General features: G+C 55.8%; 8 protein-coding genes across 8 annotated transcripts; 3 read left to right on the top strand and 5 right to left on the bottom strand.

Moving 5' to 3' along the window:
• Positions 1-712: 712 nt before the first annotated feature.
• Positions 713-2,838, bottom strand: IE81DRAFT_348544 (MFS multidrug transporter-like protein; the record flags this gene model as incomplete). The annotated part of the gene is made up of 7 exons (XM_025516273.1): positions 713-870; positions 951-1,108; positions 1,185-1,259; positions 1,325-1,642; positions 1,715-2,265; positions 2,369-2,557; positions 2,665-2,838. 7 exons carry the CDS (start codon positions 2,836-2,838, stop codon positions 713-715), a joined length of 1,623 nt encoding a protein of 540 aa, XP_025368354.1.
• A 689-nt stretch (positions 2,839-3,527) lies between these two features.
• Positions 3,528-5,676, top strand: IE81DRAFT_367661 (DUF159-domain-containing protein). The gene is made up of 2 exons (XM_025517097.1): positions 3,528-4,460; positions 4,540-5,676. The coding sequence occupies exons 1-2, from the start codon at positions 3,723-3,725 to the stop codon at positions 5,554-5,556; spliced, it is 1,755 nt and encodes a 584-aa protein (XP_025368353.1). The 5' UTR covers positions 3,528-3,722; the 3' UTR covers positions 5,557-5,676.
• IE81DRAFT_324805 (hypothetical protein) lies at positions 5,637-9,414 on the bottom strand. The gene has a single exon (XM_025514332.1). The coding sequence runs from the start codon at positions 9,031-9,033 to the stop codon at positions 5,698-5,700; it is 3,336 nt and encodes a 1,111-aa protein (XP_025368352.1). The 5' UTR covers positions 9,034-9,414; the 3' UTR covers positions 5,637-5,697.
• Positions 9,415-9,806: 392 nt separating this feature from the next.
• On the top strand, positions 9,807-15,136 carry IE81DRAFT_315509 (hypothetical protein; the record flags this gene model as incomplete). Its single annotated transcript, XM_025512531.1, has 7 exons — positions 9,807-10,365; positions 10,465-12,517; positions 12,594-13,349; positions 13,423-13,589; positions 13,663-14,408; positions 14,494-14,834; positions 14,907-15,136. Exons 1-7 carry the CDS (start codon positions 10,156-10,158, stop codon positions 15,134-15,136), a joined length of 4,503 nt encoding a protein of 1,500 aa, XP_025368351.1. The 5' UTR covers positions 9,807-10,155.
• IE81DRAFT_324804 (acyl-CoA N-acyltransferase) lies at positions 15,136-16,599 on the bottom strand. The gene is made up of 2 exons (XM_025514331.1): positions 16,119-16,599; positions 15,136-15,852 (listed from the first exon to the last, which is right to left on the bottom strand). Exons 1-2 carry the CDS (start codon positions 16,354-16,356, stop codon positions 15,365-15,367), a joined length of 726 nt encoding a protein of 241 aa, XP_025368350.1. The 5' UTR covers positions 16,357-16,599; the 3' UTR covers positions 15,136-15,364.
• A 468-nt stretch (positions 16,600-17,067) lies between these two features.
• On the bottom strand, positions 17,068-18,918 carry IE81DRAFT_324803 (ARF/SAR superfamily). The gene is made up of 6 exons (XM_025514330.1): positions 18,788-18,918; positions 18,408-18,446; positions 18,273-18,326; positions 18,085-18,177; positions 17,705-17,921; positions 17,068-17,624 (listed from the first exon to the last, which is right to left on the bottom strand). The coding sequence occupies exons 1-6, from the start codon at positions 18,840-18,842 to the stop codon at positions 17,537-17,539; spliced, it is 546 nt and encodes a 181-aa protein (XP_025368349.1). The 5' UTR covers positions 18,843-18,918; the 3' UTR covers positions 17,068-17,536.
• Positions 18,919-19,767: 849 nt separating this feature from the next.
• On the bottom strand, positions 19,768-20,523 carry IE81DRAFT_324801 (hypothetical protein). Its single transcript, XM_025514329.1, has one exon. It carries the CDS (start codon positions 20,211-20,213, stop codon positions 19,950-19,952), a length of 264 nt encoding a protein of 87 aa, XP_025368348.1. The 5' UTR covers positions 20,214-20,523; the 3' UTR covers positions 19,768-19,949.
• Positions 20,524-21,117: 594 nt separating this feature from the next.
• Positions 21,118-26,866, top strand: IE81DRAFT_324799 (hypothetical protein). The gene is made up of 3 exons (XM_025514328.1): positions 21,118-21,411; positions 21,896-22,039; positions 22,282-26,866. The coding sequence occupies exons 1-3, from the start codon at positions 21,364-21,366 to the stop codon at positions 26,386-26,388; spliced, it is 4,299 nt and encodes a 1,432-aa protein (XP_025368347.1). The 5' UTR covers positions 21,118-21,363; the 3' UTR covers positions 26,389-26,866.
• The last annotated feature ends 175 nt before the right edge of the window (positions 26,867-27,041 follow it).

Genomic DNA, 27,041 nt, shown 5'->3' with positions numbered 1-27,041 from the left:
GGGGGGGGGGCACATTCCCTGGCGGAATTTTTGCCGCTTGACGTTCGTGAATCGCGTTTGATTGGTGATCGCGACTCAGCATACGACTCATACTACTTGAGACTTGTCGAGGCCTTTGAAACCAGCAGCAGCAGGTGGCTGCAGATGCTGCTGCGCACTGAACACGAATCACGAATCACGAATCACGAATGCTCCGCGACGTGCCTGTAGCTCAGCAGATCTGCTGCTTGGTTAGCTTCCCCGCGTTTGGACGCTGCAGCTCTTGCTGCAGGGAGAGGCACATGAGCGCACGTGAATGATGCTGCTTGACCGCAATCTTGAATCTCCATGGCCGAACTCCGGGTTCCACAGGTGAAGCAGAGAGGAGGTCACGGCCAAGAGTGCTGTGGGATGGTGCCAACCGGCGGATATTGGCACATTCGTGATTGCCTGCAGGCTTGTGCCCAATCCTGTGTCTAGACAACTATGCGCGTCTCTACATATCTCGTCTGGCATTCGTGATTGCTGGGCGAGCAGCACAGCAGATCTGCCCTGCTAAGTTCAGAGGTCGAAATCACCCACGGCGAAAGGCACTTAGTCTCGCCCGGAAGCGAGCAGAGAAGGTCTTCGGTGCGGTTTAAGACAGCGAGCGGCATTTCGAAATCCTCACTCGGCAATAATGAAGCATCGCGGCTTTTTTGTGAAAGACTTTGTATTGGTGCGCAAAGGTAATTCATACAGCTTGCTGGAGGCCCTTGGACTCATCTCCATCTTGCCCGCCGTTTGCTGTACGCCCCTCTGCGCCACCAGGCCAATGCATAGCGTCGATGGACTCTGCAAACTTGCTGTGATGTCTGAGCCAAGGACCCTTGTACCAAAGCACAAAGGTGACTGACGGTGAGGTCAGGTCGAAGGTCTGGTCAGCAATCACGCAGTCAGCCATCACGATGTAGAGAGAAGAGCGCGCTCACTCGGGATAAGAGCCAGACTAAGAAATGCCAGAAGAGAGCTGGCCCATTCGTAGCCGAGTTTGCTGTACATCTGTCTGGCAAACAGCGGAAAACCTGCGCCAGCCAAATTGCGGATCAGACCGACACCGGCGAGAGCGGATGCCGAGAAGGTGCCGTAGCTAAGACGAGGGAGGGAGGATGTAGATTTTGAGCTCTGCTCTCGAATCGGTGGCGCGTGTTCCAAGTGCAACTCACGAGTCTACGACGTATTGATACGAGGCCATGATGAGCGCGTAGAACGCCCAGCCCCACAAGGCAGAAGCAATGACGCTTGCGAGGATGATGAAAGTGTCAAAATTGCAGCCCCTTTCGACGCTACAGCGAAGGGCACTCACGGAACGATAAAGTGTACGGAAGGGAAGCTGGTCCACGCGAACCAGAAAAGCGCCATAGGCTGAGCTATGGACGCAAAGATTGCCAGCATGACTCTAGCTTCCGGGACCGGCTGGCCCTTCTGATTATATCTCTTCTGATAGAAACTTTCGCCGAAGAGGTTGATGAGAGGCCCACAAGAGATGCCGACCACCAAGCCTAGGAAGACCAGACCGATTGAAATTGTACCGAATCCGTGACTGCCCTCAAAGACCTGAGAGATGGCAGTGTTGAACATATACACAAGTCCGTACAAGTAGCCATTAAAGAAAGAGGCAAAGCTGAGAGGCACCCAGGCATTGGGCATTAGTGTGCTTCAACCAATCTGCAACCAACACCACACGTGGACTCACATGACGATGGGTTCGGTAGCCAGGAACCGGAAGGGTCGAGTCATTGTGACCTGCAGCAGTTGCCGAACGCCTGACCGCTCGTATCCAGGTGGGACATCGATGCGGCCGGAGTGTGATGGCATTCCCGGTTCGCAATCTATACGTTTCTTCTGGTTGCTGACTTTCCTGGCGAGCAGCACATCATGTCTACTCTCGCCACACCAAAGCATGACGAGAGTCATGATGAGCCATAGCCCACCGCTGATACCCAGCATTGCCCAGAACACGTCCCTCCAGCCCCTCGTCGCGGCGACAAATGAAAAGAGGAAGTAGCCGCTGGGAGAACCGCACGTTGCAGCCCAAATGTAGATGGACATGGCGTAGCCTGTCTGACGAGGCGGAAAGAGATCTGCCACTGTACCGCCTAGGGTGGCAATGGTGACTGAAGAGAAGGCACCGCCAAGGAAGCGAAACGCAAGAAAGGCACCGAGATTGGGAGACAGGGCTGTGCCCAGAATCCAGAGCAGGTAGATGCCGTACCCGCCAATGTAGACGACTGACCGACCAAAGTACTGTTGAGAAGGACGAGGAAGCGTGCATGCGTTGAGTGACCCATCCGCGATTGGTACCGCCGCTTCGCTCCATGAGAAATGAGCAAGGATCACGAAGGCTCACCTCAGAGACAGGAGCTTGTATCATTGGCCCCAAGGCCAATCCACCAACATACGTACTCAGCCCAAGCGTGCCCACCTCGGAGGATACGCCAAGGTCCTTTGCGAATTTCATTTGAGCTGGGGAGTATCCTGAAGCGCCCCATGACACGGACAAGTCCACGAGGTAGATTGGGACGAGCAGAAGCCATTTCTTGGAAAGGTCGACGGCGCAGGTATCAAACGTCCGATCAGTCAACTTGCCTTACGAGGCGGCTACATCATCTCTGACTTTGTATCAACGCCAGCAATGTGCCTCACCTTCCATTCTGGCCAGTCTCGCGGAGACTCTCCTGGGTCAAAGTGGATGTAGGTGACCTTATCATCTGTCACGCCCTCAGAGCTGAAGTCTTTCGCTGGTGTTTTGTCCGTCCTCTTCTCGCTGTTGTTGCTAAGCAGGACGTTGCCCAATTCCCTTGCAGACAGATTTGACATTGTGCATCGAAGTGACAGACGGGATGATTGGGGGTCGTGAAGGTGAGAAGACTTGTTCAAGGGACGATCGCGTGAAGGCGAATCTTCCTACACGGTGTACGTGTGTACGTGTGGACACTCTCGTTGCCTGGACAGAAGATATCCAGTCACTGCACTACTACGACTAGCCTCTGGCATCCGGAATGTCCGAGGTTTCGGCGATATTGCCTCGATACAGACTTCAGCGACTCTCTATGTACATCATCAGCTGGAAGGTGCGGATTTGATTCGTGATTGGTGCACCCGATCATGCACGATGCAGAAGGCAGATAGAGATTCGACTGGCCAGAGCATGGGCTTGCTCCGAGAGGCGTATCCTTTGACTTTACTTTTGACTGTGTGGAGTCCGTTCGGGAGTGTCCGAGAAGATAAGATTCAAACTTCAAATCCTGTCGTGTTGATGAGGCGTAGGCAGCGCGAGAGCAGAAGAGACTTTTCCCCATGCGGGATCTTCTTAGGCACCTATAGAGAGGTCCGATGCTCGATCAGCTTGCGCGTCATCATGCTAGCGGCGAGCATCAAGGTCACGCACCTGCAGCGTAGCGGAGCTGCAGCAGGCTGTTGGTGGTGTGTGGTGGAGGCTACCTACATGCTCACGCACGCGAGGCCGTCTGCAATTGTGAATTGCGTCTCATACACGCCACTTGAGACTCACGACTGCCGTCGACATAAGCTTTGATCGTCCACCTTTCGGACGCCGTCCGCACCGCGCGCAATCACGAATGCTGACACCTCAAAGCTGCGTGTATCACTTCAGTCGCGGGTGCGATCATCAGTCTTGTAGGTAGCTGACTGCTGCATGGTGTGCGCCCGTATCTCGTCACTTCCATTTCACATTCGTGGTCATGTGCGGCCGCTTTCCCAATGCTCTGGACGCGAACAGACACGCTGCCGCTATCAACGACTGGCTAAGCAGGGCTCATCGTGGAGTCAGACCATCTCATGGCACGAGGCACGAGCGGCGTGAGGAGCAAGGAGGCGGTGGGCATGGGTGCGGTCCGTCTGACGACGGGCATGGTGGTGCAGATGGAGCAGAGGGTGCAGAGTCAGCTGAGCCAGATCAAGAGCCGCCTTTCGTCACCGCATCACCTGGATTAGATAGGGGCTATCATCCTACTACCAATGTAGCACCCACTGCCTTTTCTCCAGTGCTGTATAGGCTAGGCGCAGCGCGCCAAGGCAAACAGTCAGATGACACCTTGCTGCTCGAGCCGATGAGGTGGGGCTTGCTACCACCCTCCACCAAGGTCATCCCCAAGGGCCAAGACATGATCCGCACCATCAATGCGCGTGCAGACACCATTCTTTCCGGTCGGGGTCTGTGGAATTCACCGTTCACAAAAGGCAAGAGATGCGTCGTGTGGACACAAGGCTTCTACGAATGGCTGGCCACTCCTCAAGCTAGATTACCTCATCTCATTGGGATGCCCAACCATGGCCTTGGCAGGACGGCGGCTGATGGCAAGGAGAGGGAAATGATGCCTATGGCAGGACTGTGGGAAGAATGCACTTTGGATGATGGGACCAAAGTGAAGAGCTTCGCCATATGCACTACGGAGATCAACAAGCAGCTTGAATGGCTTGTGAGTATTGAATGGCAGACGTACGGTCAGCAGGCCAGAGCGTCCTTGTATCACTGATCCGCTCGCGTGCCGTCTACAGCATACACGCATGCCAGTCATCCTCCCAGACCTCAGGGCCATGCAAGTTTGGCTCGGAACAGTCGAAGCGCCTCTTTCTCATGTGGCAGCTCTCATGCGGCCTTACCCAGGAGACCTCGAGTGTTACAGAGTCCCTCAAGAGGTTGGAAAGACGGGAACCGATGATGCAAAGTTTCTTCTACCCATCGAGCAGCGCAAAGATGGGATCGCGCGAGCCTTCGGCCGCTTGATGAAGAGGGACGCAGAGGAAGATGGGGGCGCTTCGGAGCAGCAGCACAGGGCACAATTGAAGAAGGTCAAGAAGGAAGAGGACAGGGAGATCAAGACCGAAGCCGAGAAATCTGGATCTTCAGCGCCGAGACACGAAGACGCAATTAAGCGCGAGCGCGAGGTGTGCGCAGGTGGAACACTAGCCATGAAAGAGGAGGAGGAAAAGGATTCGATCCTTCGAGCGACTGAGCAGGTCGAAAGGGATGCACAAGATGCCGAAATAACCTGGCAGGAGGAGCATAAGGTTGATGCTGGAAATATCAAGCGCGATCCTTCGGAGTCAGATCAGGATCAAATCAAAGCTGATAGAAAGTTTGCTGAAGAGCTGCAGAGGTCAGAGGGACCTTCGACCGCGAACGATGAGGCCAAGTCCGAGCCACCGCACGTGCTTGATCAGCATCGAGGCTTGTCCGACTCTGAGCCTTCGGCCGGAAAGCCCGCACGCAGCTCCAAATTCTCACCTGAGCCTTGGAACCCACCCTCTTCTACCTTTGGGTCATTCGATACAAGACCTAGTGGGAACGGCAAGACAAGTCAAGCTTCGCCCACTGGCCCCACCAGGCTGGAAAATATGCTCTCTGCTCAGAGATCCGCCGCCCACTCTCGACCCGGTGTTCCCATCTCGCCCAAGTCGAACGGAGCTTCGCGAGACAGTCCGATGAAGGGGCAAGCAGGATCGCCGAAGAGCAAAGCTAAAGATGGAGCGGCCAAGGGCGCACCAGATATTCGGAGTTTCTTCAAGCAGTAACGCGTTCTCTGCCCTCTTTGCTCTCACCGCCTTCTTGCCCTGCCTTGACTGTATCACTACCGATCACGCTTGCCATCACTTGTGTCCAATTAGCATCATCATTGAGTCCGTCTATACAGGTGACATTCTTGAAGACGTAGATCAGAGAATAGGAGGGGTGGACCCTGGCATGGTTCGTAAAGGTCGATCGGAAGGTGGGTACAGTGCATAGGCCCTGTTGTTCTCCAAAAACTCGCTCCTCTCGTCCACTCCTTGCAGCCTAGCCAAAATCCTCGATCTGTTCCACCACGATTTTGTCTTTCTTGTAGGAACGTCGCCCGCTAGCTCTGCTAGCAGCCGCTCTTGAGTGTCCCTTGAAGGAGCATCCCCCCCAGGTTGTTTGCTGTTCTTGATGGATTCGATCAGGCGCTGAATGAATCTCGAATTCTTGCGGACATCGATGCCGAGACCATTCTCGTCTCGCACCCAAGACATTACTTCGACAGCGCCTTGAGGGTCGTGTAGCTTCAAGTATACGTTGATAATGTTCCTGTACGCTTTGAAGTCCTCCAAGAGATTTGGCGAATCTCGAGCGCTCGTGTCGCCAGCTTCGTGCAGGCTTCTCAGCAGACGTTGATTCGGCGGTGTAGGCGCCCACCGCAGTAGGGCTACAACGCGATCCAGAGCAGCTCTCAAAAGTCTTCTGCGTTCCTGTTGAAGGTATCTCGAGGTTGTTTCTGCCAATTTGGAAAAAGCGTGGTTCGCAGCGCTACCAATAGCGCGAACAACAAGGGTAGCCATTTCGACGTCCATCAGGCGATGTGTGGCGGCGATGTGTAGAAGCTGCTCGGCAGCCATGGCATTGGCTCCTGCTGGCTCGCGCTGTCGTTCTCTCGGTTGATTGTTGCCCGGACTAGATCTATGAAGGCCACCCGCAGGGATTGTAGCCGTCCTTTGAACCAGAGCAGCGACGGTTCTCCGATTCGGACGCCATCCGACATTGATGGCGTGTTGAACGAGACGAGGCAGTTGATTGAGCGATGTCCGATTTCCCGTATCTTGGTGCTCAGTAGATGCCAGCAGTAGCTTGACCTCACAGACGGCTTGCACGGACAAGTGTGGCTCAATGCCATTTGCCTGAGCTTTTTTCACTAAGTCTGCGGCGAGATCCGGTCGAACTTGCTCGACGATCTGAGTCAAGACTGCTTCGTAGGCGTGTAAGCTAGGCTGACCACCCAAGACGATGTTCTCGCCGACAAGTTGCTTGCGCTCCAAATCAGTGAGGTGCATCGCATCAGGTCGCGCGATAGTTTTTTGAAGCAGCGCACAGGCATAGTCCAAGTCTAGCATGGCCAGGTTCCCGATAATGGCTGCCAAGTCGTAGGAGCTCGGCGTTTCATCGCGGTGCAAGATAGACCTAAAGGCAGCTAGAGCATTCTTACGGTCCCCAACGCGAAAGCTTGCATCTCCCAAGGCTGTCAAGTCCCGATGTCCTAGCGTTTCGCGTCGATTTGCACCTCGAAATCTCCCAATGATAGTCTTGGCAAGCGCGAGCCGCTCTATGCCTGCGATGTCGTCTTCACTCGTCTCGTGTAATGTGTGGTCCGTCAAAGCCTTGACCATGGCGGACATGCAGCTAGAGCTTCTTGACACGGCACTCTGGTCTTGCTTGAGCGCCTCGTACTTCTGGCCCTGAAAGTATTCGTCCAGAACAGGACCGTCGCCCGCCCAGCGATGCCAGAACCTCTGAAGCACTTCCAGCTTTCTCGCGGCGGAGATTAGCTTGAGAACAGCGACCTGTTGAAGCTCGCTGAGGTGGGACATCACAAAGTCATCATCAAGCGCGTCCCAGAATCCCATGGTGCGACCCAAGCGGTCGATGACGAACTTCCTACCCAGCAGGCGAGAGTTGACAACAGAGAGAAAGTCAATGACCATGTGGAAAGGTATGCGTGGTGGTCCGAGCGTGTTACCTCGTAGATGCATCAGCTTCCGAACGATTCTTTCGAGCGCGGCATCGCTCAGCGTGGTTGCGTCTTCCAAAAGGGTGGGTAGCCAGTCTTGGTGAGCGCCTTGCGATACCAGGTACGTCTGGCTGGCCGTGGTGCCCCAGGCAACGGCGGGTAGATTGCCGAAAGACAGGCGAGAAAGCTGTTGGAGCGTGCTGCAAGCCGCCTCGGGGCCAAATTGAGCAAGCCTGATGCTTACGATCCTATCGGCAAGGTATTTGAAGACCACAGACTGGTCCTTTCGCACTACTCTGCCACACCATTTCGAGAAGGTGAAGAGGGTTTTGATGGCAGCGTCTGGCTTGCCGAGCGAAATGTTTAGGCGTACGAGGAACGAGTGCATCGTCGCTTCAAAGCGAGCCTCGGAAGCGCTTTCGGCGCGCTGCTCTACTATCATAGAAGCGTCGTCATGAGCAGAAGTTTCGCTTGAGGTGTTGCCTTCCGCAGCGGAATCAGCAACCATTGATAGCGGGGACCCTATCACAGGCGCAGGAAAGTCTCCGCTCTCCTCCTCTTCCTCGTTCTGTGTTGCACTGCGAGATGACTGGCGTATAAATCTGTCACCGTCCACGCTGGCAAGTCGAAGAGCGTGATTAAGGTCTATCGGGCCCTCGTCGACAGCTCTGATGATAGAGATGCACGCGTCCCTGCGAGAGCAATACACCACCTTTCCATCTCGAAATGTTGGCGTTAGAAGTGTCGATGGGTCCATGCCAGCGAAGAAAGAGGTCAACGAGCAGACAGCTTCGGCAGACAACCAACTATTGAGCTTCCAAGGCGTTCCTGCTGCGGCGGTTGTTTGGCCGCCCAGGTCGTGGCCGCATGCGCGATGCACAAGTAGCGATACGATCTCGGCAAGCTCAGGTGCGTGTGTCTCGGCGAGCCCTACTGCGAGACGCAGAGCTGAGGCTGCCTCGTATACTTCTGGCAGCTGATGAGCAAAGACACCGTCCGGACGCTTGCCAAGGAGGGTCTCGAATGTCTGAGCTATGAGTGCTGGCTGCAGGAAAGAGGAGAGCAGCTGGCCCTCGGCTCCAGCAGCGGAAGAGACGAGACCCTTCGTGTCTGCTTGGGCCGCGAGATCTTGAAGACCTTTGAGCAAGCCGGTCAGACCTGCTGCTGTTCGGAGAGAAGAGCCTGCTGCGATACTCGGTGAGGAGAGGTCGACGGAGTGCCGACTCATCGCGTCGAGTAGTGCGACGGTGACAGAAGCGAGGCGCTGATGCGTCGCGGACCTGAAAAGCTCTTCGATTTGCTGCTCAGAATAGGAAGCCATAAATTCGGATCCGTGCTCGCGATGCTGCAAGAAGTCGGATATAGGATCGGTAAACGAGCTTTCCCCAAGAGAGGCCAGCATCTGGGTGTTCGTGGCATCGTCATGTTGGAGCTCGGACTGATGCCTACGATTGAGCTCTGACTCAAGCGAGTGTGGCGCAACCGCATACCCGCGGATCCGAAAGTTTGGCCTCTCGTGTGCGACGTGGGCCATGCCAGAATGGACGACGCTGTTGCGTGCTGAACGCGTGCTACTGAGGAAGCATGGCCTACAACCACTCACGGCCAACCCACGGGCGTATGCTGGCGCCCGGGGTGGTGCGGAGTGGCTAACAGACTTGGCCATTGCCGTTATTGTAAAGTTTTGAATCATAGCGTCGTTGCTGGTTGATTTTGACTTGCCATCCAAGTGATCAAGGTGGCGGTTCCATGCGTCGAAGTCTCGGCCTAGCTGTCGTCGGCGACGTCATTGCTCATTCCGTGAACGGCGCGATAACAGTTAAAAGGTTGGGCAAGTTGGCGTGAAAGAATTATGTCGACCTTCCCTTCACCTCCAGCAAGCGATCGAAATGGGGACAAACAGCGGCTATGGTAGAAAACCACCAACGTCGCCAACGCTTGTCGGCGCCCATCTGTATCACGAAGGACTTCCAGGGAAAACGATCAATTGGCTAAGAAAATCGCACGCAGATCGCTGCGCAGGTGGAGGAGAGGAGGTCTTCTCGTACGAGAGGCATTCAGATTGGCGGGCGAGTCACCGACTCTATCAAAATCACGACTAAACCCAAATTAAATGACTTGAATGACTTGGGTGACTGCGAGTGAGCCGCATGAAGCAGTCGTCTGTCCTGCTGCAGGCCCCGCTCCGCCACGGTCGCGTGCGGCCAAAACAACAATAAGATCGGCAAGCTGTTGAAGAGCGCGCGCGCGTGCGGGTCACAGTCACGCGTGTAGTCTCGGTGAGCACGCTCTTTCTTCACTCACTGACGACCGACTCGAGCACACTCCCCGATGTCTCCTCTCCTCATACCCCAATTTCGATTTTCTCTACACCTCACAAGTCACCATCATCATAGCAGTCGGCTCTACTCTTCATAGTCATGCTCCTCTAGGCTCATAGATCATTCGTTATCTCCTTGCATTTGCATTGGATCTAAGACTGGCGGGCTCTTGAACGATAGCCACCGCCCGTCGACGTTTTGCTTGCACACAAATTATCAAATAGTGGCATACGCAAAGAACACCAAAGAAGGTTTGCTCGCAATTGCTACAGGTGTACCAAGAGGACGAGAGTGAGGGCGAGAGCGAGGGCGATCTCGCGAAACCTCGCGTCGCAATGCCGGCGGCGACAGAAGTAGGACAGGTCTCCCCTCGGAAGGAAGCGCATACGGTGGCGTGTCCGTGTCTCAATGTTCAAGTCACCTTCGCTAGGATAATAAATGCAGAAGATGAAGTTCAAAAGGGGAGCGCGGGGAAATCGGCTTCTGACAGAATCGCTTTGGGAGAGCCTCTCCAAGTTGAGGCGGTCAAGGATGGCGTCAAAGCTGTAAGTCTTTGCACTGCCCCTCTTGTTCGGGAACTCCTCCTTGGGTTTTTTATCAGCCAGACTGAAATCCTTTCTCGCAACCTTCACTCTGATGGCTAGACCTTCCCTTTGCTTACTGCAAGAGAAACACTGAGGCCCCTGCAGCAGCTCGCGGAGCCGCAGATGAACGGGGTCGCTGGAGCATCTTTACGCTGCATTAACTGCGGTATCCTGGTCTACACCGTCGAAGACCCTGTGCCCTCAACAGCATCACGCGTGCTCGGCTTCAGATCTGCGTCGGAACTGACTGATGACAGTCATGAGTCGAGCTTTAAGGCCGAGCGCTCGCGATCGCCCGACGCAACACCTTCCACTCCCACTCGTGTTCGCACGGCTGGCAGGATCCTCGAGCCTCTCCCACTTCCTAGAGACGGCATCATTACCCTGCAATTTGGCCTGCTTATGGGTGATGAGCTGTTGGTTGCTCAGCGCTCCCCATCTTTCTCTTCCGCTTTCAACATTTTGGTGGGCGAAGCATCTCGCACTCGTGGCGAGACTGTTACTGCTTCCTCAAACCCCAGTGCAGATGCTAGAACGCCCGAAGTGGAACTGGGCAGCCAAGTAGGAATCAGCTCCACCACGTCAAGGCCATCCTTACAAAGTCGACGCACCCTGTCAAACAGCGGCGGTCTATCTTTCACGTTGCCGCCCTTGCCGAGCCGAATCTTACCACCTCCGCCTTCAGGTGGCGCCCCGGCTTCCCCAGCTCAAGATCCTCGGACGCTTCTCGCGCAAAGTATGGCGAGCAAGCAAAACGGCTCTGCGAGTAACCTGGTCACACAACTCGAGGAAGCCGCTCAGCGCGCAATCCGGGCGCAGCACGCACAAGCTGAGGGAGAGATCCGTGCTCTCATCCAGGCCAAGAGCTTCATGCTAGAGGAATTGCACGAGCACCTCAGAGCTGAGGCTACAACCCTGCTAGATCGATCCAAAGTGGGGCCGCGCGCTAACGGCTCACCAGCTCGCAGGCTCGCAGGATCTGCCTCGTTGCCTATACCGGCTGCTAGTCCCGTAAGGATGACGCGCTCTACCAGCGGTGGTACTAGCGACGTAGCAACACCACGAGGCGAGACATCTCTGCCTCACACTATTCGGACTGCTCGCAAGCAGGGTTCGGGCAAGCGTGGACAGTCGAATGCCCTGGAAATCCCTAGCAATGGCACGCGCTTGCGCGACGACTCGCCAAGCTTTTCCGACGAGGATCTTGACCTTGAGCCCACTTTGCCCTCCTCTGTGTTTGAACGCAGACGCGGACCACTAGGCAGTAGCTTTGGCACGAGCGCAAGCATGACGTCATCCGGGCCCGGAGCAACGCACTCCAGCTTGTCTACCTCAATCTCTGCCCTTTCAGCATCTTTCGCGATGAGAGGTAGAGATCTCCCGCCTCGCTCTTCAAATTCTACAGAGGAGTGGGCTGCGAAGCGTCGCTTGCGGGAGAGGTATCCAGAGGGAGATCACTCTGCGCTCACGAGCGCTGCAACTAGCGCGGCAAATTCGACCGCCACAAGCGAGGATGAGCGCAAGACGGAGGACGAGCGAGAAGAGGCTGGACGCGGACGAGCGCGAACGGAGTCAGAGGGCGATGAGAGAGGAAGAGGCAGACGGAGAGCAGCGAACAAACCTCCCAGTGTGAGCCCCCAGCCCGTGCCCATCACTCCGGCCGTCTTGGGAGGCATCAGTCAAAAGTCGAGGCCGAGCGTTGGCCTAGAGACAGCGCCATCTTCTACAAGCCAACGCGCTGAGCAAGAGCCTGCGCCGGGAGCGGCATCGGCTCTGCCTAACACCACCGAAGCTTCGACTTCCGACAGGCCACCAGAGGGGCAATTCGCCAGGCGAGGTCCTCAATCGCCCCTCAAATCCGCTCGTAAGGGAAGCCGACGCAACAGCGAAATTGCAACCGATGCAGCCGGCTCCCTCGTCGGTTTGATGGGAGGTGAGGGCAAGGAGAGCAAGGGTGCTGGCCCATCATCTGTCACAGAAAAGAAGGTCGCTTTTGCACCAACTACGATGGAAGTTCCCTCAACGAAGGTGGAGAGCGATGGCGAGGAAGAGAATGCTGGAGCAACGATGTGTGCCGCTCCGACTGGATTGCAAAATGGCGGCGAGCAAGGTGGTGAGTCACACAAACATAATGAAAGGAGCGCAAGCACCCCTTTATTCGACGCTGATCAAGTTGGCGTTGCCCGCAGAAGCTCTGTTCGAAATCGACGAAGACTTCATTAAGGAGGACAGGGAAGATGAGGACGATGAGGGGACAATCGGCTCTGATGGAGAGGTTCAGAGCGCGGGTCAGCGAGCTCTGGAGCTTGATACCTTGGAGCCTCAGGAAATGGGATCAAGCACTCCGGAAGACGGCGCTGACTCGGAGGACGACCGTGATCGTGTGAGCTCATTGAGCTCCGACGAGAGATTTGAGCCCGCGTCCGTAGGTGTCTTGGCTGCGGGCAGCTTCTCAGCTCTTTCGGCATCCATGGATGCGCGCAAACGAAGCCGGGGCCGCCAGACATTGGGAAGTAGGCAAGCGTCAGACTCGGCATTCGATCCCTCTGACGTCAACAGAGACGGCTTTGATCCCGCATCGCTGCGTATCGACGGTCGCGTCGTACCTCCGTCGAGTGCGACCAGGCGCACAGAGAGTCGAGATCGCGCCATCAATGCTCTTGCTAGCCCGGTGGAGCAATCCCGCAACTCTGCGCAACATGTGTCACTGCCAAGAGCCCCATCGCGGCCTGTCGAGAACACGAGTGCCCGTGCAGCGCCAGGCACCACCATCGGATTCCGCGTTGCGGTCGGAGAGGCCGAGGCTAGACTTTCTGGCTTGCTAGCGCCAAACGTGCCCAGTCATCGCGGGCTTCGAAAGTCGACGACGGAGCGGAAGCGAAAGACCAGCAAGTACCAACTAGACGATGAAGATGACGACAAGTGGGCTGCGTGGCAGACGAGAGGTGAGAATAAGTCGCGAATGGCGAGAGAGGATCACTCATCTCTGAAGCTTACCCGACTCGCATTCGACGACAGTGCGCGATCAAGAACAAAAGAAGTCGCTTAACGCATCGCCCGATGCGTCCGCGCTAGCGAGGTCGGTGCCGATAGGAATTGCCACACCTCCCGGCCTCAGCACTTTCAACCGTTTCGGAGGTTCTACAACCATCGTACAAGATGAGACTTCAGGCTTCGATCTTGAGGTGCGTTTTCGCAGGAGCGGTCATGTGTTGTTCAACGTGCGGGCCTGACACCAACCACATCTTACATCTATAGCCCAAGACAAGCTTGCCATACCAGGAGCGCAAGATGACCCCGTCTCTGCTCAAGGCTCAACGCCGAGTTGTGACTTCACCTTCGCGCCAGAAGCCATCAAGATTGCCAACCATCCCTGACGGCCAAGAGACGTCTGGCTCACAACCGTCGAGCGGCAAGCTCGAACAGTCTTCAGTGCGGCCGGGCACAGAGAGGGCTGGGAACACCGCGCAGAACATCGCAATTCGACCCAGCGATGACTCACTAGCGCGTAAAAGTCCCAGTCTTCCCAACAGCGTCTTCAAAGCTGGTTTCGAAGTGTCGCCAGCGCGGAGCTCAGCGCAGCACGCGGATTCGTTAGCTTCAACAACTTCTCAAGAGCCCATTCAGCATGGTGCGCCATCAGGTGCTCGACTACTGGACCCAGGCCGCTATCTGCGAGGCCAAGCGTCGGAAGCCGGAGCTGCGGGCTCATCTCCTGTCTCTGGTGCAACCACGCCCTTGGGCAGAAGGTCGCCTAGACCTCCTTACGTCCCGCCACCTCAGCCCACAAGCACCATGATCAGACTGCAGCCAGATCCTACGCATAAGCCCGGCCCGTTGTCGCTCTTCGATGTATCTGCGGACGGCGCTTTTGCTGAGCGGGAAGTTGGCGAGGAGATGGAAAGCGACTGGTCGAAAGTACTTGGGTTCATGCATCGTCTAGAGCGTCTCAAAATCAACAAACGGACTGGATGGTACCATCACCGGATCAGCCGGCCTGAGAGGTGGGTCGGTGTAGTGTACACGGCAGGTTGCGTCTTGCGAGTTCGCAACTCACTTTTTCTTCCTTGACGTACCTCATCCAAACAGCATCGCAGATCATATGTACCGCATGGCGGTGCTGGCAATGCTGAATCCTGCACAGGATGTAGACATCGGTAAATGCGTGCAGCTTGCGCTCGTTCACGACATGGCCGAGGCGGAAGTGGGTGATCTCACACCTTTGGATGGCGTCGATAAGGACGAAAAGACGAAGAGAGAAGCTCAGGCCATGGAGTACCTCGTCCACGATCTGCTCGGTTCCAGCCCCGCTGCTTTGCGTCTCATGGCCTTGTGGCAAGAATACGAAGCGCGAGCGACCAAGGAAGCCAAGTTGGTCAAGGATTTGGATCGATTTGAGCTCTGCTTGCAAGCGCTCGAGTATGAGCGATGTGAGTTGCTGGCTGTGTGGCGCGATGACTTTCAACGGCTCTACTCATCAGCTCATTTGCGTTCCGATCTAGCTGAGAGCATCGCAGATCTGCAGCCCTTTTATCAAGGATCTATAGGCTACATTACCTCTCCTCTTGTCCGGTGTTGGGCTGTCGAGCTCGCGCGTGAACGCGAAGCTTTGTGGAATGAGCGTGGCATCTCTTACGAGCAACCTTTGCCCCGAAATCTGCTGAACAGTACCGATGTTGCATCAACCCCGGCCACTTGGACTAGCGAGATGGAGCGCACCAATACCAGATGAAACGGAATTCACATTCCAAGCGCGGAGGCGTCCACTCAAGCCACGTATTAGGGCAAGGTGCGCCGTGCTGAGAAGTAGTCCGACAGGATTGCCAGCGCTGGGCTCGTTTTCGCGACACACGAAGACAGGTTACTCGTACATTTCTTCCATGAAGAGAGGCGAAAGGGGCGTGCACAAAATCAAATTTGTCGCTCTGCTTCACCGTCCTGGTCATCCACTGCCATGAATTTATGCAATTCTTTCCAATACCCAAGCGCTCCTGGGTTCGATCCCGACCTTGTAATAGTCCTGCACCGTGCCGGTGTGCTTGAAACCTTGGGATTCGTAAAATGCCTTTGCTTCGTCGTTCGAAGTCTGAACGTGCAGGTAGAGGCTCTTCACCGTTCTGCTTTCCCTCTTCGGTTCTTCCGTCTTTGCCGATGTTGCTTTGGAATCCTTTGAGCTTTTGGAAGCCGCATTAGTGTTGTTGCTGTTGCTGCTTTTGCTATATGTGGACGCGGATGGAGCTTTCGGAGCAGGCGCGTTTGGATCGCGCAAGGAGACGGATGTGCCTACTCCAGCTACGGTGAGCAGATGCCTCAGAAGCTCCGAAGCGATGCCTAATCGTCTGTAAGGAGCCAATACGCCCAACGTCATGATGTACACCTTTACTTCTGAATCTCCCTCTCGCTCGTACCTGCAACAGATGTTGCCCACTGGAATGTCATTGAACAGCGCTAGGAAGCGACATTGGTGGGGAGCAGAAGGAGAACGTCAGACGATGGTTTGTGTTTGCCGCGAAGAGGTGGGCCGAGAAGCTGAGCGAATGGACGCCTCGTTCTTGTCCTCAAAGAGCTGAACAGACCTGACCTGACCCAACAAGCGCTACGATGGGCCCCACCATGCTCCTCTCCCTCTCTCTGAATCTTGCCCACGATCCTTTCCCTTCTGCCACCCCCATGTCCCCCCCCAAATTATCCCTCTGCCTCACGCGCCTACTCACCAAGTTTGCAAATCGCAGCCACATCCTTGTGCAACACATCCTTGTACCACCCATCCGAGAATCTGACTGGGAAAAGTACAGAGTTCAACCTTCTCAATTGGCCCACGTTGTTGGGTGTCAATAGGGCCAGCGCAATCTTGTGAGGTATGACGCTTCTTATGGGAGCTTTGGATCGCGCTGCGTAGATTTTGGGAGGAGGTGGAGCGGGGAGTGAAGAGGTGGTCGCTGTCGATGCCATAGTGTCCAAGTGAGCGCGTTTGTAACCCTAAGCTGCTAAGTTGAGGAGCAGTAGAATTCGACGAAAGTCGACGAGCGAAAGCCAAGCAAGAAGTGGGCTTTGACAGGAGGGCGCGAAACTTGGATGTGATAAGCAGACTGTAGAATGTGAATAAAGCTGGCAGGTGATGGACTTCTGCATGACCGTCAAGCTGTTGAGTTGATTCGTGTTTATGCAGGTGACGTCGTGACTTGTGAGTTGTTGGCAGGTTCGAATCACCATCACGAACTGCCTTCTCACTTTGTTACTACTTGTGGACGGACGTGCACCCTTCACGCGCCTGAACTGCGCGCGCACTGCACGGTGTGTGGCAGCGCGTGCTGCGCTCCACGTGGTTCACGCGAATAGCATCTCTGATCTGATCATGAATCGGCAGCAACAAGGACCAAGCGCTCAACAGGACCTCGACTCAGACCCCCTCCGCCTTCCTCGTGAGCAAGGATTATACGCACACTCCACCTCATGTATGCGTGAGCCGCAAGCAGAACGGGAAGGTTGGGGGGCAAGTCGCGCGGCGAGCAAGTAACCAGATTCGTAAGCAGTGAGCTGTAAAGCAAACATGTACCAAGTCTGCAGACCCTCTAAACCATTCGAACCAGGTGCAAGTGAGGGAGATGTGCCGAAAAGCCGTCGCAAGCAGGATGCTGGAAGCTGCTGGCCCGCGAGTCGCACCTCGAAGTAAGATCTTTTGGCCACTTCAACATTTCATTTCGTAAAAACAGGAGATATTTTCTTCGAAGGAAAAGGAGAAAGAAAGATGATGGGGGGAAAGGAGGATGAGAAGCGGAGCGGAGGATGCGTAGGCAGGTGCATTGATCGCGACGGGGAGCAAAGATGCGAAGATCGTGAGGGAGGGAGAGTCGCAAAAGCAAGATTCAGGAAGAGTAGAGGTGCGAGATGGCGTGACCGAGATGCGCACGATCGGACACAATTGGACGCGATATAGCTCTCTCAACACACCTAGTAGACCATTCCGTCTCCTCCAAGAAGCAATTGGATAATCAACCTTCTCTCACAGTGCTTCCGCTCGCGACGCACGCCACCTTGTCATCCTCCATCTTCTCCCCTATGCGCATCGCCATATAGCAACTCTCCTTCGCATTCCATGTCCCCTTTATGCAACTCTTGTGCCTCGAGTTGCTTAACCACGCTTCTTGAGGTTGGTGGACAGCCACTCGAGACCCTCGTAAAGACCGTCACCGCTGGTAGCGCAAGTCGCTTGGATGAACCTGTGCGTCGGGTACGCAAAGGTGGGTTGAGGTCAGATCCATTGCACCAAGATCACTGATCGCGCTCGATCATGACTCACCACTGGCGCTGCCTCAGACTGTGCAAGCCGAGCTTGTCCGTGATTTCTGCCGCGTTCATCGCGTTTGGCAAATCTTGCTTGTTGGCAAATACGAGCAGCAGAGCGTCGCGCAGCTCGTCTTCGTTCAGCATGCGCTGCAGCTCTTCGCGCGCCTCAGATACACGTTCACGATCGTTCGAGTCCACAACGAAGATGATACCTTGGGTGTTTTGGAAGTCTGTGGAAGAAGAATGGACGCGCCTTGTGTCAGCATGTTGGGGAAAGTGTCACGCAGGCCATTGACATCTGGAGAGCCCACGTTTCTTCCAAAAGGAGCTAAGACAAAAACTTCCACGCCACTGCACTTCGACATGGCATCAAATGTCTGCTGCTCTACTCACAGTGTCGCCAGAGGGGGCGAATCTTGTCCTGACCTCCGACGTCCCAGACGGTGAATGAGATGTTCTTGTACTCGACAGTCTCGACGTTGAAGCCTGGATGAAAACCACAGCAGAACAAGTCAGCAAAGCACGAAGAGGATCGTCTCTTAGCAACAGCTCGAGGTGAGGCGCCAAAGCTTCAGACGCACCGATTGTGGGAATGGTAGTGACAATTTCACCCAGCTTGAGCTTGTAGAGAATCGCTGTGGAAAGTGCAAGGAAGTAAAAGTCTACATGAGCAGAGGCGCACATGTCACAGACCATGAGCCTATGAGCACACTCACTTGTTTTACCGGCGGCATCGAGTCCGACCATCAGGATGCCTGCGAAGAAGCCAAGCGACGTGAGCTCTCTCGCTCTAAAAACAAATGTAACGACCATGGTTGGAGAGGGGACAATGGGTGTACATGCAATGCTATGTCTCAAACAATGACGAAGAGAACCCCTGAGACGCAGCGCGTCTTGCCCTCTTGGAGCACGTCGCAATACCGCACGATTTCGCGCGGTCACACGCAGCACAAAGGCTCGAACCAATCTTCCCTGGGTGGTGCTTGCCTCAACTCGGGCGACGGCGATCAGAGCACGAAACGGTTGCGGCTGTGATCTCTTCCAGCCCTGATGATAGTCCTTGTGAAATTCCTCTTGCCGCCGAGGGGCTACTCACGCATCTCCTTCTTGCCAAAGAGGCCGCTCAGCAGTCGGGAAACGCTAAGACCCATATTGATAGCTCTCGATGGAGGTCCGAAGGTGATGAGTGAATTGTGTGGTGGTCAAGCTCCTATCTAGTGGATGGTATACCGGTCGTGGCAAACCGCAGATCAAAGGCGAAGCGATGCCTCTATATGCGGGACTTTGATGTGTTGATGAGGTCGTTCGTGAAGTAAGGATGGAGCAAGACAGCCTTGGAAGCAGCGATTGACGGGATGGATGTGATCTGGTCAGGTCGACAACCGCGCGCGCGAATATCTCGTCTCATCAGAAACTCCAGACCGTCAGCGTGGCAGACAGAGAAGCAGCAGCGCCGACAAAAAGCATGTGAGCGCGTGCGGGCGCTCACCGGCGTTGGATGCATGGACGCGGCTGCTGCTGCTGCTGGAGGCGCACACATCATCAGCACCAGCTGCACCGCAGGCGCGCGAAACTCCAACTGATGGGACGCCGGACAGCTACTCATCTGTATAATAGCTAGTGCGCGTGTGATGTGCGTGTGTGCCTTTTGGCTGCGCGCTGGAACTCTCGGTCAGCTCGAGATCGATCTCCTGAGGCGCTGCAGCTAGGTGCAAGCAGCAGCAGCAGCAGCTCTACAAACCCGAATACCCACGCGCGCGCATCCGCCAGCCAACTACTGTACCTGTGCGCGGTGCGCGCAGGCTAGAGTAACAGCTGATCAAGGTCCATCCAGCGTGGCGAGCCAAATTCAGCTCAGTCCCTGCTTGCGTGGAAGGCAATTCATAAATCACCAAATACACGGCGACTACCGTCGTCGAATATGACCCAGTGTAGCAAGCTGGTCGTGAGGAAGAGTCTGCTTCATCCTTGGCATGAACGCCTGAAACCAGCCAGTCTCGGTACAGGACCTCTCACTCGTGAGACTCATCAGACTCTCGTCACAGAAGAAGCGCCACTTCGCAAGCAATCTGAAGAAACATGCTTCATTGGACTAGGCATTCGGAAGCTTCACAACTCTGGAACCGACATGATCTGCGTGCCCTGTCCGTGTAATAATGACACATGTGCTTGCCCGTCTTGGAGTAGAAGAGAAAGGGAGGAATCTTGGACCCACGTCGCATTGTTCACTACGCGAAGCCTCCTTTCCAAACTTCTGGCTAGACAAGCGCAGACGAGAGATTAGCCTTGACTTTGGCTAGTCCGTGAACGGCTTCATGTGTCAATGAGCAGAGACGTTGGTGAGAATGGATGTCAGTAGCAGCAAGCCACGTCGCAAATTGCCTGACTGAGTGCCTAGTTGAAGCAACGCAGTCAGGAATAACGCTGGACCAGCCCGTCGACGAAGCACAGAAGAGGTAAAGATGTGGACGCAAAGCGAAGGACAGAGCAGCGGTGGTGCTTTGCCGCCAGAGCTCGCCCATTATGGAAGCGCCAGTTTGTAAGAAGGATGCATTTCTCTCGGACATCTTCCATGGCCATCGCGCGCTCAAGTAGGCGTATAGCGAAGCTTTGGTAATGGATGTCCCAACGCATGGTCGGATACAAAGTGTCTGGATGCTCCCTTCGAGCGATTCCACTTCAGATATTCAAAGCAATACAGTCGAGGACCGTCTCCTCAGGGGTCGCTTGAGTCCGACTCCTGGCCCATAGCAATCAGCAAATGTCTATGTAAATTCGATCGGCGTGACCGTTGATATGATGTGAAAATCCTAAGAGAGCCTGAAGGTTGCTGCTGAGGCGCTGCAATGAATGTCCTTGTGAAGCTGTTTTCGTGTGTTCGAGTCACTCAAAACTCAAGACTCCAACTACTCAACGGCGAGCGCGCGCATGCAAGTGGAAGCGGCGTGTAAAGCCACGTGGAAGTCTTGTCACGTGCGATCAAGCTGAGAGCTCCAAAATAAAAACGGGCGTAAAAGCAGTGACAAATTTTGCGCCATTCACGATCATTGATGCGTCAGATGCTGCGTCTCACCGCGCGTGCTGATGCTGCTGCTGCAGCGCTGGTGCACGCGGATGCGGTGGGCCGCGGCAGACGGGTGCGGCGTGCGCGCGACTCACAGCTGCTGCTGAGCTGCCTGCTGCGCTTGGCCGTGCCAGGTGACTGGTTCGTGCACCGCGCGCTTGCACCCCGGCCATATAGCGAATGCTGAATTCTTGCTGCTGCTTGCTGGCAAAGGGTGAGAGGCTGACGCATCGATCAGCAGCAGCAGCAGCAGCATGCAGCAAGAATGAAGCGCTTAATTTGAGCTAGGGAGGCGGCGGGCGGGCTGCTGCTGCTGCACATATGCCAGACGGGCTGAGCTCGCGGATGGATGCGACCGCACCCAGGAGCGTGAGGTGAAGCGACACCCCCCAAAGCAGCGTTTTTTGCCATTCCCCTCCCAAGATCCCCTCCAATTTTCACCATTTGCCACGCCAAAGCATATCTCCACAAGAGGACCTTATGACGAGAGCAAGCAACGACGATAGCCTACCCCACTTCGCCACCGCTGCCGTCGTTGGGGCCTTGACAGCGACTCATCGCTACGTGACGTCCAAGGCAACGTCACGTCGTCAAAGTTCCTCTTGGCTATGGCGTCGCGAAGGAATCGCCTGCTCAAGCTTAACCTCAAGAGCCGCGTGAGTTTGCAGACGAGTCCACTCCCGAAAAAGTCTCAGTCTCGGCAGGCGTCGGGCATCCCCCCCCCCTCCTCATTTCCCGTCTGTCGGCCGGGTACGCGCCCTTTTCCGCGCGCCTCCTCTCTGCCCCAAGCTCGTTGTGATTCGTTTCTCGCATTTCCTTGATTGGGAAGCCCAAACAGATAGCTCGGCGTCGGCAAGGTGCATCCTCTGCGGGATGTCTTGTTGGCGTGCTCGCAAGGGCGCAGCGACGCGCGCCTCGCTAGCTCGCAGTGCGCTCTGCTTTACGCGCCCACCCATCTGTTTCCCGCCTTGGGAAGCAATGCTTCCGCTCTCTCTCCCTGCTTTTTGAGTCTACGACTCAGCTTTCGCAGAGATTGTCACAATTCACATTTCGCTTGCAATATCTCTTCCAATCACACTGGCTGCTGACATCGCCTTCGCCTCTTCTTCCCTTGACGCCCGATTTGTCCCCGCAACGTAGTTGTGCGTCCAAAAAGGTTCTCTAGGCACTGAGCAAGCCGCTTCCGCTGCAGTCGCCCTCAGTGGCTCCAATGGCGGCGAGCCTGAGTTTGAAGGCCACGACGACCGCGACAAGCATCTCGGCGTGGATGCCAACGAAGTCACTGTGAGTGCATCTCGTGTCTGATCGCGCGCGTGCGCGTGCAACGTCACGCGCGCCATGCACGTCGAATCGTCGCGCCTCATGCAGGCCAGACGAATGCGGGTGACGCGTTGGCAGAGGAGCGCTTCGAGTCGATGGTTTGCACGCGCCTGCAACCAATGTGCGCGTGTGCAATTTGCGCGTGTGCATCGTTCGCGAACCCTGACTATATGCTCACTTTCATCTTTTCAATGTATCTATTCCAGGAACATCATCTTCAAGCTGCTTTATCCTCGACGCAGCTCGCCAATGACTCTGCCAATGGTGAAAGCAGCAAGAAGTCTTATCACATTCCCACCCCCAAAACCAAGGCAATACTATCACCAGCCGAGTATTCCGCTCTGTATCCCTCGGGTGCCTACTCAGACCCTATCACGTACGTTCGCTTCTCCGACACTGTCGAAGACTCGACTCGGGGGCCTTCGTACTGCTTAGACGAAGAAGACAATGAGTGGCTCGAGAATCACAACAAAGCAGCGGCCGAAGCGGCAGCCCTCAAGCTTCGCGACACCAAAGCCTTGAAGCAGAGCGCAAATGGCACGACGACGGGCAAAGGCAAAGAGCGCAGTCGTGAAGATGCAGCTTTTGCACTCATTCGAGGTGATGGCAAGCTGCGCGTCATCACGCCTGACGAGTTTGAAATGGTCATCACAGTGTTCGAAGCTTATACTTCGGAGAGGGTGCCATTCGTTCATCTCAATCTCAACACTCTACCGTCTTTGCAAGATATGCAAACTTGGTTCGACTCTACTTCCAGCGTGGCGAAGCTCGCGTTGCCAGAGCTGTCTGACTTGCCCTGGGAGCAGCAGCAGCGCCGAGCATCGAGCTCAGCATCCGTTGCCAACCAGACGCAGAGAGAGAAGACTCTGTGGTCACCCAACAACCCATACCGCAACCTTGCTGATCTCAAACCCCTCGCTGTAGTCATCTATGCCTGGTGGAAGCAGCGTCGCGAACACCGGGAAGGAAAATCCATCGCACCCGTGCTCAATTTTGACGAAAGTAACGAGAATGATCCATACGTCTGCTTCCGCAGAAGGGACGTCAAAATCCCGAGGAAGACCAGAAAGACAGATGCCCTGCACTTGGAGAGACTCTTGCGCCTTCGTATCGAACTGGAGAGCGCAACTCAGCTGCTGTCGCTGGTTGCTCAGAGGGAGAAAACCAAACGTGCCAGTCTGGCCCAGGACCGGGCTTGTTGGGATGCTTCGCGCGACTTACTCGAAGTCAAACGGACCTGGAACCTCACTGGTCCACAAGGCGGTGCTGAAGATGAAGAACTCATCGTCGGCGAACGGCGCGAGGACACAGCCCACGGCGTCGCAGGTGCCGCATCTGCCTCTTCTGCGCGAAAGAAGCGCAAAGCGGAGCAAGTTCCCACAGAAGGTTCTGTTGGTACAATACGAATCCCGAATCGCAGGCCTAGGCCAAGCGAAGATGGTACGTCGGTCACTTCTGGCGGGGGCGCTTCAGGCTCAGCTGCACCCGCACCTGCCCCGGGCCTTGGCTCGGCGATCTTGGAGCGTGTGCAGGCTGTGCAAGCATACATCGAGAGAGAGTGCCTGCGCAAAAGCGAAGCCGATCTTGGCTGGGAAGAAGGAACAGATGCTGCTTTCCAACCCGTTCCAGCGCCTTCAAGTCTCAGAGCGTTTCGGCCCATTCAAGCAGACACTGGGCACGATCACTCCGCGCAGCAGCAGAATTTTTTTCAGCAACACAATTTTCTCTCTCCCTTTCATCAGGCGCCCTCTCCTTCCGGTCCCGCAGAATTGGCAGCGTCAGACGCTGCCGGCTCGCCCAGAGCAGGGAGGCCGCCCTCGTTTCGAAGACGAGTGGGTCGTGGAGGCCGAACCTTTCTGGATCGGCGACTTCCTACATCGAGTGCTGTCCCCGCCAGTCTACGCAATTGGCCGAGCAATAGCGAGACTTCCTCGCCGGCGCAATTCGAATCTGCACGGTCGCAGCAGAGGTTGCTAGGAGCTTCTCCGACCCAGACGCGCCAAACCGCTGTCGGCACTACAGCTTCCAATCCCCGAAAGGCTGTGACGTCAGGAGCCGAGCGCCTCTCGGGACCATTCGCATTTGCCCCGGCTGTGCGACCCGTGCTCCTTTCCAGTCAGGACCACGCGGCGACGCGTGCCACAGGTCCATTTGCGCAAGCTGCAGCTGTACCCAGCTCGCAGCATTCCGACGCTTCCAGCACTGCATCTCACTCGTCATCGAGCGCAAAGTCGCATGGAGAAGTAAGCACCCAAGCGACCGAGGTGGAGGAATTCGATCTCGACGATCTTAGCAAGGAAGCGGATGGCAAGGACGTTGCGGGAGAGGCCGAAACTGATGACGACGATGACCATTCGGCTTCCGATGACCACCATGCTGCAGACCGGTGGACGCGTGCTCTGGAGCGTTGGCGCTACGACGACGAGGCTGGGAGGTGGGCCGGAGTGGGACTGGCAGGCTTGGGAGGCATGGAAGATGACGACGAGGCTGTTCTGGACGACTTCGACCAACGCTTCGTCCGCTTCCGCATGAGTTTGCTGGAGGAAGCGGACCTACTCAAGTTGTCCACGGACCTGAACAACATCATGCAAGCACAAGCGGCTGCAACTACCTCGCCGCCTCCTCTGCTGGGCATGGCGATCCCGACACCCGCACCGCGGCATACGGAACAACAAGCTCTTTCGGCGAGTTCTGCTCAGCAACACCCCTTTCAAACGGCTCAGGCTCAGATTGTGCCGCAGCAGCAGCCGCAGCAGCAGCAGGTCCCAATGCCACACGCTTCTGTCAACGCCGCTGCCAGTCAGGTCGCCCAGAATGTAACAAGCGTTCCAAACTCCATCCCTGGTCAGCCCATGCAGATGAATGCGCAAGTGCAACAACAACTACAGGCAAACATTCAGCAGCACTTGCAGATGCAGCAGATGCAACAATTGCAACAGCAACAGCAACATGCTCAACAGTTGAATGCAGCGTCCGCTCAACGTATTCATCCTGACGTTGCTGGACCGCTCGCCGCTCTTTCCGCTCAGCAGGCGTATCAACAAGCCGCAGTGCAACGTGCCTTTGAGCAGCGCGCTTTGGAGTCTCAAAGAGCCGCTGCCGCTGCTGCCGCGGGCATGGGCCTGCCAATAGTTCAGCAGGGGTCACAGATGGCACGACAGAGGACGGGCGCAAATGGCTCCGCTCAACCTCACCCCTTGTCGCAGTCCTTCAGCAATGCGAGTCCGCAGTCATCCTTGGAGGGCTCACCTCAGGTACCTCAGCAAGGTGTTCAGCAGTTCCAAATGGGCGCTGCACCAATGCAGACGCAACAAGCCGGCCAGCAGCATGGTGCCATGCCTCAGCGCGCAGCTCAGAGTTTTGCACAAGGTGGCGGCAATGCAGGCATGCCAAGCTCGCCGTTCATGATGAATGGTGGCTTCAGCGAAGCGCAAATACAAGCACACCTCACCGCGGTACAAAATCAAAACCGGCATCAATCCTCTTCCCCTGTCCCAATGTCAGGGTCGAACAAGCAGTCCCCGCAGACGGCAGCGAATGCTGTCTTTCAGAATCCCAGCCAGGGTGTGACGGCTCAGCAGCAGCTGCAGCAGCTACAACAGCTACAACAGCTACAGCAGCAGCTGCGCCTGCAGCAGCAGCAGCAGCAACATCACCAGCAACCCCAGCAGCAGCAGCAACATCAGCTCCAACAATCCGCCGTCAACAATGCGAACATGCAGCAGTACAATCCTGCGACGATCGCGGCGCTGCAGCACGCGGCAGCTACTCAAGCTCAGCTGCACGCCAACAACCTGGGCAACGGAATTGGACTCACGCCTCAGCAAATGCAGCAGCAGCAGCAACAGATCTTAGCAATGAAAGCCGCTCTGGCTCAGAGCGGCAACATGCAGCTCAAATTGCCGCAGGGTCGCATGCAGCCGCCGCACATTTCCAATGGCGGACTCTCACCTTCGCGACAGGGAGGCAAGACACAGCCAGGACAGATGCCGCAAGCGCCACAGCAGCAATTTCAACGTTCTTCATCACAGTCGTCGGGCGCTGGTGGACCAGGTCAGCAGAACGGCAGCCAGCGAGGCAGTCCTGCCTTGAGCCATCATGGTTCGCCCCAGCAGCACCATGCTGCTGCTGTCGCTGCAGCTCAACACCAAGGATCGCCTATCTCACGACCTGGCAGCGCTCAATCGCTGATGCCGCAGATGCAGCAGCAACAGCCACAAGCGCAGCAGCAGCAGCAGCATGCAATGGGGCAGATGGCCGTTGGTGCGGGCTCGCCCGGTCAAGCCACGCCCTTCACGGCGTATGGTCCCTGAAAAAAAACTCGCTTGTGGGTCATGTGCGATTAGGACGCTCAAAAGTCACACCTCGCAGTCTGCGTGCACGTCTCCTTCGGACTTTGAAACCACCACTCGGCTAGTCTAAAACTTGTACTTCTATGCGCACACTGTGCGATGTACCACTCTCGAGGATTCTCTGGTTATCTCAGTAACTCCGCCCACTAGCGCCGTATCTTGATACTCGTCCACGACTATTCTTACACTGCTATCCTCTTACCCCTTACCGCTTCTCTTTGTTTCTCTTTCCCTCTTTCCCTTCTTGACTTTCTCGTGTGGCGTCTTGATGGCCGTTCGAGGCTTGTTGGTGCAGGGCTCCCACGATGCTGTGGGAAATGTGATGATCTTCAAAGCTGCCCCAAGAAGGGGCAGCTTGTTCCGTCCTCTCGAATTTTGTACGCGCGACGGACTGCAGGCGAAAGTGTTGTGTGTCTTGAAGAGGTGTTGGCGCCCCCGTGGCGTCGAAAATCATGGCGGGCAAGCAGGGGCTGTTTTGGAGTTGCCACGTGACCCGTCAAAAAGTGTCACCTGTTCTTGTCATGACGAACGGTGTAGAAGCATCACAATCTTGAATTAAAGCGTGATTCTAAAGATGGAAAGTCCCGCACCGACGAGGTCTATTGTGTGGACGT

Source organism: Ceraceosorus guamensis, assembly GCF_003144195.1.
Source record: "Ceraceosorus guamensis strain MCA 4658 unplaced genomic scaffold IE81scaffold_47, whole genome shotgun sequence".
NCBI classification, from domain to species: domain Eukaryota; kingdom Fungi; phylum Basidiomycota; class Exobasidiomycetes; order Ceraceosorales; family Ceraceosoraceae; genus Ceraceosorus; species Ceraceosorus guamensis.
The sequence above is the reverse complement of the archived record's forward strand: the minus strand, read 5'-3'. Positions and strand labels throughout refer to the sequence as shown.

Bases quoted from the DNA above. Each gene is read 5' to 3' on its own strand.
- IE81DRAFT_367661 (XM_025517097.1), top strand. From the start codon at position 3,723: ATGTGCGGCCGCTTTCCCAATGCTCTGGACGCGAACAGACACGCTGCC. The intron at 4,461-4,539 runs GTGAGTATTGAA...TGCCGTCTACAG, and splicing joins ACAAGCAGCTTGAATGGCTT to CATACACGCATGCCAGTCAT.
- IE81DRAFT_324805 (XM_025514332.1), bottom strand. From the start codon at position 9,033: ATGGCCCACGTCGCACACGAGAGGCCAAACTTTCGGATCCGCGGGTAT.
- IE81DRAFT_324804 (XM_025514331.1), bottom strand. From the start codon at position 16,356: ATGGCATCGACAGCGACCACCTCTTCACTCCCCGCTCCACCTCCTCCC. The intron at 15,853-16,118 runs GTGAGTAGGCGC...GTCGCTTCCTAG, and splicing joins GGCTGCGATTTGCAAACTTG to CGCTGTTCAATGACATTCCA.
- IE81DRAFT_324803 (XM_025514330.1), bottom strand. From the start codon at position 18,842: ATGGGTCTTAGCGTTTCCCGACTGCTGAGCGGCCTCTTTGGCAAGAAG. The intron at 18,447-18,787 runs GTGAGTAGCCCC...GCTTCTTCGCAG, and splicing joins CTTTGGCAAGAAGGAGATGC to GCATCCTGATGGTCGGACTC. The intron at 18,327-18,407 runs GTGAGTGTGCTC...CACTTTCCACAG, and splicing joins CGATGCCGCCGGTAAAACAA to CGATTCTCTACAAGCTCAAG.
- IE81DRAFT_324801 (XM_025514329.1), bottom strand. From the start codon at position 20,213: ATGGGCGAGCTCTGGCGGCAAAGCACCACCGCTGCTCTGTCCTTCGCT.
- IE81DRAFT_324799 (XM_025514328.1), top strand. From the start codon at position 21,364: ATGGCGTCGCGAAGGAATCGCCTGCTCAAGCTTAACCTCAAGAGCCGC. The intron at 21,412-21,895 runs GTGAGTTTGCAG...CCCGCAACGTAG, and splicing joins AGCTTAACCTCAAGAGCCGC to TTGTGCGTCCAAAAAGGTTC. The intron at 22,040-22,281 runs GTGAGTGCATCT...TATCTATTCCAG, and splicing joins TGGATGCCAACGAAGTCACT to GAACATCATCTTCAAGCTGC.